This window comes from Meleagris gallopavo, chromosome 3, assembly GCF_905368555.1.
Source record: "Meleagris gallopavo chromosome 3, MGAL_WU_HG_1.1, whole genome shotgun sequence".
NCBI classification, from domain to species: Eukaryota; Metazoa; Chordata; class Aves; order Galliformes; family Phasianidae; genus Meleagris; species Meleagris gallopavo.
This window is the reverse complement of record NC_139406.1, coordinates 72,381,306-72,391,504: the sequence shown is the minus strand read 5'-3', so window position 1 is coordinate 72,391,504 and position 10,199 is coordinate 72,381,306. Positions and strand designations below refer to the sequence as shown.

Below are 10,199 nucleotides of genomic sequence, written 5' to 3'. Positions count from 1 at the left end.
CACCGGGCACTCCATCCCTCATCCAGAAATTGATGTCTGTTCCATCTGCAGCGTCATAAACTTCTGTAATGTTGATAGGCAGTAGCAGAGCCATGATCTCTCTCACGATGTCATGAGCTTTGGCATTACCAGTAAAAGCCAGCCCAGATGGCTTGAAGGTGCCCTCATCAGACTCCATGACGATATCAAAGTTAGAGATGTTTTCCTAAATGTGAAAGGAAAGAACATATTGGTTTGTGATTTCTATTATAAGTGGCAGCTTATATTGGGTTCTACAAGTAACTCTGACAGCATAACTTCAGATTTGTTTGGGATTTATGAAATACCATCATGATAAGCTGTTCCCACCTTATTTCGGTTTTCACTTGCAACAATCACTTCCTACTCAGATTTGCAGCTCCAGAAATTCTGGTGCGCAGGGGAGGGTATGCAGAGCGGTCAGCTTTAAAATTAGATGCCTGCAAAGCTTGTTCAGACTGTGAAAGACAGCCCACTTGAAAAAAACAGCTGTTGCCTCTTCAGAATCGTATTATTTTCAATACAGCATGTTGTCAACTCTGACTTCAGCTAGAGGATTGAAATGGCCAAGGTTCTGCCTGACCCAAAGGAATAATGTCTGTTTTAAGTGAAGTCAGTGTTTTGCAAGGTAAGTTCTTACAGGAAACATAAAATGTTATGATTTCAGGTATAAACGGCATAACAATGTTCGCTTTTTCTATACATGGAAAATTCTTTCTAGTTGAAAGAGTAAAACTTAGCACCCAAGAGCCATTTATTTGCCTCTTATACACTCAGAGCACTCAGTCACAAAAGTCTAATTGGAACGAAGTACTTACAGACTTTACACAAAGGAAATTTTCCCTCTCTTTGAGAGCTACAGAACATTTTCTGCAAAGTGAAAGAGGCCAGGTCAGACTGAAGAAAGCTATACTTCAGACTGTCTTGAATGTGACTGGGAGAACTTAGTCGTACGTGTATGGGACTGTAGGTTTTACTCCTGTGCTCAGATGTGATTGTAAAATTTTATGGCTGTCATGAGTTATTTAAGAAAATCACTACAAGAGAAAGGTGACATTCATGAGTAACAGATTCATGTCATTAGCAGGTTATACAAGCCTATGAGTCAGTACAGAATTCCATCACCATTTTTTGGATATAAAACCAAATACAAAGCGGCTGTGAATATGATATTGCACAAATATCAGAAGTCAGCCCTGTAAGCTTTCAGAAGTTCTTTCTAGGAATCTGCCAAGAATTGTGTTTTATACTCTATTTTCTCCAGACTCTTTTTTTAGTTAAGTGTCATAGAATCTCAGAATCATAGGGCTTGGAAGAGATCTCTGGAGGTCACCAAGTCCAACCCCCAGCTACAGCAGCTCCCCACAGCAGGTCGCAGGAAAGCATCCAGGTGTGTCTTGGAAATCTCCAGAGAAGGAGGCACCACAGCCTCTGTGTACAGCCCATTCCAGGGCTCTGTCACTCTCACAGTAAATAAGTTCTTTCTCATCTTCAGATGGAGCTTCCTGTGTTCCAGTTTGTGCCCATTGCCCCTTGTCTTGTCACTGGACACCACCAAAAATAGCCCAGCCCCATCCATTTGACTCCCACCATTTAGGTGTTTATGAACATCGATAAGGAGCATTTCTGAATGTAAACAGTCAATGTATACCAAGCCTGAACAGCAAAACTTCATAAACTGCCAGTAGTGTTACTGTGGTCTTCAATTGTTTTCTTTCTCATTTAAATGTTCACATGTGTTTTTAATATGGAACTGAGAAAACAAACCACCCACAATACATTACAATGTATTCTTGCTCTGGAAAAAGGCAGTTCAGTTCTTAGAATGTGCGGGAATAACACGAAGGCAAAATGCTCTGGGGAAAGAAACTAGACTCAGGGGGACAAAAAATAAGTCACAGCTACTTAAATACCATGTGTCCTTAAGAAAGTTTTTGCCCTATATTTTTTCCACTGGAAGATAGGATTAATTTTATATCTATCCACTGTCAAGTTTCAAATTAGGGTACTGCAATCTTTAATAAATAAAGTAAGTAAGTAAGTAAGTAAGTAGTTTAGGTTGCTTTCACTATGCCTGCTTTTGCTTATGTACATTAGCGTTGCTACTTACACGTACAGAAATACACACAGAGAAATACGCTATGCAGAATATGCATCCTTTGTCATTTGCATTTTATGGTGCAGGGATAACTAGCACTTATCAAAGCAGGCTGAGTCTGTTCAGTGCTCCCTTGGCTAATTCCAGGAACAGGAGAACAAAACAGGGGGATTTTATAAAATGAAATAACTGTAGGCTCAGCTGTTTCTTTCTTTATTCCCCACACTCAATGCATCATTTAAACAAGTATTTTAAATGCAGTGCACACTTTTTTTCCCGAGATTAATTCCATTTGCTGCATCCTGATACTTGCCACTTCTCTTAGCACATAATGGAACACCAAATCTTGGTGGTGTAACTCGCTGCCTAATTTTCTGAATTTCCATGCAGACTTGTATCTTTTATCTTCCTATCACAAACTGGATCAATTCTCTTCACATTACCAATGTTTATCTCTTAGGCTAAACATTTAACTGAAACTTTGTAACAAATATTGTGAGGGCAAAAAGGCTTTTTACAGCTTGCTATTTTCATTGAAGATACAAATAGGCATGATTACCAACGCTTATCCTATTTTTAACTCCTCTATTTTAATTTATTTAATTTCTATTTAAGCTACAAGAGAATCATTTTTATCTGTTAAGCAGAACCAAAATATGTTTCTCATCTCTAAAGCAAGCACTTGAATACTTGAAATTATGCTAAAATTCTTTCGATTATGAAAAAACCACCTTGCTATACACAGATAGCAAGCAATTACAGGTACATCTAGAGGTAAGAAACACAGACCAGCAGCAGCTGATGCTGGCGATCCCAATCATTCATGCAGCTGATTATTCAACCCAAATCCCCACAGTTCTTACCAAATGTTAAGCTGGACTCCAGTATCTCATGACTAATCTACTGAATCACTAATGGCAATTCCTCTTAGCCAGCTAAAGCAGTGAGATACCTGAAAGGCCAAAGGACAGAACAGTTGTCCTGAAAGCCTTCTGTAATTTGAGGCTATTAAAATTAAGAGTTATTACTTCTCCAGAGCCTCATTCACTGGTTTTCTTTTTAATTCCACTGAGAAAAACCACCACTTTACAGGGAAAATACTGAAGTCTTTAATGGCAAAACACTGCCCTTGACTAATGGTTAATTTGTTCCAGTAATAGGGGACATCGGTTAAACTGTCAGTGCATTTTCAGCTTTCTGGTATTGATTTACACTTTAATAAATACCAACACTGGTATTCTGGTATTTGACTCAGAGCAGTTTGGATCCAAGTATAGCAAGTCAACAACCATGTCACGGAACTTAGGGTGAAATGACAGCCATCCCACTTGCATTACTAAAAGTGTGTTTAAATTAACACCTAAGTTTGTTAGGCTGACAACTAATGCTATAGGAAAGTCAAGAGAAAACAAGGGAAACACAACACCTACATGTATGTGACAGCTGGGAAAGAAGAAAAAAACAGAAGACATCCTCTAGCAATATATAAACATGGTGTAGTGTAATTTTGAATTGATAGTTAGGATCAAAATTATTTAATGAAGCCAACAGCACAAATAGAAACTAGATAAAAAAAGTAGAACAGCTGCTAGGGAAGAAAGATGTGCCAGCATCAATATGAGGTAACCACAGCCACGAGCACAGTCATATAGCTCAGACCCTTTCTGAATGAGTACAGGGAAAATCAGGAACACAGAGATTTGGAAATCTTTGAAAGTTACCATCATTATATGGGGGAAACTCGCTGTAAAGCTGAAGATTATCACTATTTCTGGTGATAAGCTATGAGTGAGACTTATGCTTCTGTTAAAAGATATTTTCCTGCCACACCGTGTAAGAAAGTTCTCCATTAAAAGTGTCCAACGATTTTATGGTTTGTTTTTATTGGGGTATTGCTATCTGATAAACCGCAACAGAGCTCTCAGTAACTTCCAGCAGGTTAGCATGGTAGTTGGTCATGTACTTACGAGCATGTCCCTCACTACAAACACGCCACTGGCATGTCTTGCCCTGCACAGTATTGCTGTTTGCTCTGCAGCCATTTGCTAGCAGTCACAGAGATCACAGTACTGTGAATTTCCAGGGATCACGGACAAGAGGACACAAGCAGCCCTGCAGACAGCACTACTCTCTGTATGTATGCATCAGATTACCTGTAGCACTGACCTTGCACATTTTTTCTTTGACAAAGAGGCATGTCAAAGAGAAGTGCTCTTCCTAAAAGACAGTCTAATTTAAAGCCTTCTATGTTCAAATACAGAAGTATCAAACACTCTCTGAGACTCTGACTGTCCCTTTATGAGAAGTTTTAGAATCACTGAATCAAAATCACAGAATCATAGAATGGCCTGCATTGAAAAGGATCACAATGATCATCTAGCCTTCACCCCCACTGGTAAGGTTGCCAACCGCCAGACCAGGCTGCCCAGAGCCTGGCCTTGAATGTCTCCAGGGATGGGGCATCCACAACCTCCTTGGGCAACCTGTTCCAGTGTGCCACCACTCTCTATGTGAAAAACTTCCCCCTAATATCTAACCTAAACCTCCCCTGTCTCAGTTTAAAACCATTCCCCCTTGTCCTATCATTGTCCACCCTCATAAACAGCCATTCCCCCTCTTGTTTATACGCTGGAGCCTTCTCTTCTCTAAGCTAAATAAGCCCAGTTCCCTCAACCTTTCCTCACAGAAGAGGTGCTCCAGCCCTCTAATCATCTTAAGTATTCATCTGAAAATAGGTAGTATGTTCTACTTTGAAGTAGTAATTTAAATCAAAGACAACTTTTACAGATGTATGCATTTTCAGCAGAAAAATGACTTTTGTAACTTTCAGCAATAGATTGATGAAAATACATCAGCAACTCTTTGGAAGCTGGCACAGCACACACATCCTTACTGATTTCACACAGCATGTTTTTAGGTTCTGATCTGGATGAAAGGTGCAATTTTAGAACAAGAAGAGGTCCTAGAGGAGAAACTTCATCACAGTGAGCCAACAGGAGGTGATGGCTTTCTGTGTCCTCCACAGCTGTAGGGAACTGGCATAGATGTGTCCCAACTTTCTTACAGTACAACACCCCAAAGAACTGAGGAGCTGCAGTCAGCAGAGAACATGAAAGCAGAGGAACAGCCACCCTCAGAAGATGTCTTTTTTAGTAACTCCAGTTAATCCTGAACAGTCGCAGAACTGCTGGAACTGGTTCTTCCAAGGACTGAACATATTGGAAAATGTTGACTTTTAGGAGGAGAAAGGATACCTTCAGTATGTACTTGAAGGCCATTCCCTTACATACTTGGGCTACCTTTGTAGCTGGAGCTTATAGATAAATAGAGACTTAATATTCATGTATGAATGTATGTGCATATATATGAATGCATATATATGCTTGTTTCTATGTATGAACACTTCAAAAATAGTTGCTGTATACATTGTGCTACTGAGCTATGAGGTTTAAACTATCCTGTGATAAGCAACATCATTTTTTAAGGCAGAAGAACCAACACTGGTGGAGATAAATAAACATTAAGAATCTAGGGCTTCATCTGTTGGCCTGCTGTTCATGTTGTGTACCTGACATAACACGGAGAACCTGATGTTTCCTTCTGGGCAGCACAGGCAGATATTCCACCAGTTTATAAGTTTCAGATGACAGCTCTGCTATTCACTTGAGGGAACAAAACATGATAAAAGAAAAAAAGACAAAAAAGTTCTCTTAACATCACATATGAAATGTGCCCAAATGGAACCAAGATCACACATCCAAGAGATACTGCCATGACTAATTCTGTGTCCATCCTGCTTCTAGCAGAGAAGGGAATCAACTCTTCTTTGTGTTGTAGCAAAATCTGATTTTCATTGCAGATTTCACTAGGAGCATGACAATTCTATATCAAGAATTACGAAATCCTGCTGACCAAGAACTGATATAAAATATAATTGATCAATTATATTAGCTTTCCTGTGGTGAATATAATCAAGTATGCTACTGGTTGTTAAATGTAATTCTGGCAAAGGCAGTGCAATTAGACAGTATGATTACTTTCTTTTGGCAGTTTTGGAACTTTTTTATTAACTTCTTCTGTTTCTCAACTTAATGATTCACAGCAGAATTTTAAAATAGTGCCACCAACCTGATCTCCTAAATAGAAATTACCGCATAAGCTTATTTGCCTTAATCAAAGTTGACAACAAAATGACATGGAGGTCAAGGAACTGCCAAAACAAGCACTCAAAAAGCAAGCAGATTTGTGACCAAGGGCTTTAGAGACTACCTCTTCATTTTTGTTTTCTGCATCCTGTGCAGCTGTATTTTACCCTTTGCTGAAATAACCTTATATCCGTAACTAAAACAAATTCTTTTCTGCTCAGTTCTTTCTTTTTGTTCTTTAAATTCTTCTTGTCTTTTACATATTGTAGCACAAATCTGTACTAGCAGAACACAGAAAGAACCAGCATGTTTACTGTTAATTTCCTGAACTCATCCCACATTCAGCATAAAAGGAAATATCTAGAGAGAAGATCAGCAGTGAAGCTGGACAGGAAATTCTGAAATGCTTCAAATTGTTGGGTTTGTTTTCTTTTTGTCTAATTTCAACCCAAATCAAAAAGAATGGCATCAGACTTCTGCAGAAAGATCAGATGGTGATAATGATTAAGTTTATTATGTGCTGTGGTGTCTACAGGAGGCTTTACATTCAGGAAGCCACTGTGCTGTTTCCTGCATGAATACAACATAAAATGCCAGTCGTACACCAAAGAGCCTCACACACCTTTTGAAGGCTAGAGAAGAGATGAAAGTCAAGGAGAGAGAACAAGGGAACAAGACAGCAGTGGTCAAGACAAAAAGCAGCAGTTTTAATTACAGAGAATATTTCCTGAAAATAGTCAGTAGCCAAATGATCAATGTCTTTTGTTTGGACAAAAGAGCCCGCATTCAAATCTGGATGTATTTCATTCAAATCACACATAAATCCATGTCTCACATTTCACCAGAGTACTTGGCACCCTGGGACATGTGTTCTCTGAGAACTCCAGTTCTGAGGAGACAATGTTTTCTGGGGAAGAATCATTTCACCTGAAAGCAACAAGAAATTTTTGGGGTATTTGCTTCTTGGACAAAGTAACTCATTAGTAAATTACAGCAGACGCCTCATGCGAGCATCAATACAGAGTACTTAAATTAGCAACGATGAGATACCAACATTTCAGAAAGTCCAGTTTGGGGAAAATATCAGATCTTCTAGGTAATAAAGACAAAAAGGAAGCCATGGAAAACACTGATGATTAATGTTTTTCAGAAAATCAAATGTTTCTTAAAATGTTCAAGCAGTGTATGGCATGTGTACCAGATATTTAAGTAAGCACTCTAAACATCATTAAGAGAGCAATAAAAACATGCAGAAATACTTTAGCAATGCTTTCTCTAGTACAGCTTGAAACAAATTCTTAACACATTAATGCCTCCAATGATCCCAATAGAATTATTTAAGAAAGTTTCAATTTGGGCCAGTATTTCTTTGCATTCTAATTACAAAACATTTTTGCATTCCTGGGAGATTGTATGTAATACTTACATTGCAAAATAATTATCTGCCACTCACAGTCCCTTAATTCAAATGGGTAAATAACTGTAACCTTGTCTTTATGGCAGATCTTTAGCAAAGAAAGTCCAAACAATTAAATGAAAGTAGAACAAAAGACCAATACCAACCTCAGCAATCTGTGTGCAATATGAGGTACCCATCTTTGAACTTTCCCTCTGCAAACCAAGAGTGAAAACTCCAGAAGTCTATACCAAGGTAAGACAATTACATATGCTTATTTGTCCCCTCAGTAAGACACCATAAGAGTAGGCATATTAAATACTTCAAGCCTTCTGGAAGGCAATCAGGTACTGCTGCTGAAGGGTACCTAAGAATCTGTACAGAACAGATGCAATGAGCTCCTCCAGAACTACTAAGCCACATTTCTCCTGCTTCCTTCATGCAACTTGGATAGGAAAACAGCAGCTGAAATCTTTCAAATTTTTTAAGTTATTTATATGGTTCATACATAAGAGCCATCCTCAACAACCAGATCACAAAACTAAGCACTTCACATTTAGCACTGAATACCAATATTTGGAGCCTGATTTACACTTAGATATTTTTATTTAATTCCTCTTCATCAAAGTAAGAAGTCTTTATTGTGAAAGCAAACCAGGCCTTTTTCCAGTCTAGGAGTAAATGTAAGTACTGGCCACCAATTAAAAGCAGCAAGCACTTTGATGGGTATTTTCTTTGAGAGTGAAGATGCTGGTGATTCCCCTCAGGAGCTTCTACCCCAAATTAAGAACTGCTCTGAGATGTAATGGTGGGCAGCAGGCACCCCTGCACTAATGGAGGCACTGAAACTGTTGGACAGAATTTGGCTCTCTGCTCTTGAAAACATCTTGGAAAATCATACAAAAGAATGAGGATGGTGAGATTCTCTCCAGAAAAAATGTTTCATAAAATGAGAAAATAGTTGCATTAGTAATCTATGTGACTGATCTTACTCTAGCTGTACTGTCATCTTATTTACTGAGTGCTGTCAGGAACAGGAGACAGGGTTAGACTGAGCTTTGGTCAGCCCAGTATGGCAGCTCTTACTTTCTGACAAAGCTCTGAACAGTCAGTACACCCTATGACTAGTTTTAGCAAACAGACACTACAACGCTGGGCTCTGCAGAAATACCTGAGTGTGATACAAATAATGCCACTAGCTGGGGATATGAGCTAATTATCTCGCACCATACTAAAATCACTTTGTGGCTGCTATTTCTTATTTCTGCAGTAACTTATTCTCTACACAGCAGTGGCAACCTACAATGACAAAAGAAAAAAGAACAGAAATTAAATTGAAAGAAAAAATAAATAGGCTACAAAAAGAAGAGTATCTGTACTCGTCCAGTACTATATTGTCTTCATTTTTTCTCCCCTGCCACATTTCCACTGACATGAGGGTGTAATTTAGAATGTCAAGGAAATCCATGTCTGTCTGTGCTCAATTACAGCATTCGTATTTCTACTTGTTTGTAGTGAACTGAAGTCATAATAAGCCCAGCTATGCAGATGAGTCATACGGACCATCTTTCATTTAACAAGGCATCTTTAAATAACGCTCTTACTTCAGCTGTACTCATTAATATCAAGAATCAATGTTTTGCGCCATACTACTCTAATTGCCAGAAATCTGCACTAGTGAATCATTAAAAGGTTAAGATATTTTTCACGCTAAATATAATGTACAGTATTAATCTGCTTTATTTTGTTATTATGAGTAATGTGATGTCCTGTTGTTGTATCAATTTATAATTCTGCCAGATCACATGGCAGGGGGGGAAACAAGAACAACAAACAACAGACGGATGTCATTTCTCCATGTAAATTACAAATCCATGCTAACTTAGACTGTACTTTCTTTGCAGAGCACAACATCGAGATGGAATCACATCAGCATAGCAAAACTTGAGACATCTTTTTCAGTTTCAAAGTAATGTAATCCAGTATCTTTCAAACAACACCGAAATCTGCTTTATATTTTCACATTTGATCCTTAAGCCCATTTTTTGATATTACTTCTGAATATAAATCTTAGAGACTATAGTGAAATACAGATTATCTGAAAAAAGATGAGAAGTGTATAAGACAATTTGATGTGTTCTGACAGTTCTAAAACCATAAGATAAAGCTGATTTTCCAAGACGGGAATGGGTGCTCTTTCCAAAATCTTCAGAGGTGATAAACTTCCCACGAGCAGCATGCATCAGGCACAAAATGTTTGCTCTGTCCCTTCCAGCTCTTCTACAATGCACTTCTGTAAATGAGAAGCAGCTCTTTCCCTTGGGATGTATTCCAGAATATTTCATGTCAGTTTAATCCTGCTAAACATCAGGGCATCTGTGAGTAAATCCAGAGTCCTTAATGCACACTAAACTGCAATCTGCCACCTCTCTGAATGTAAGAAAGCAAGCTCTTAAATTCGTTTTCCAAACTAGAGAGCTGGGCTTCTCCTATAATATAGAGGTATAAGGATGACTACATTATGTATGGGTAGTTAAAACAC

General features: G+C 38.4%; 1 protein-coding gene across 7 annotated transcripts in view; it reads right to left on the bottom strand.

Moving 5' to 3' along the window:
- CPQ (carboxypeptidase Q) overlaps positions 1–10,199 on the bottom strand; it is a 160,322-nt gene that overhangs the window by 30,526 nt on the left and 119,597 nt on the right. For all 7 annotated transcript variants that reach the window (XM_085221449.1, XM_085221447.1, XM_010709158.4 and 4 more), the window contains one exon: positions 4–205. In XM_085221449.1, the coding sequence (XP_085077575.1) occupies positions 4–205 (202 nt within the window). The remainder of the gene's footprint in view (positions 1–3; positions 206–10,199) is intronic.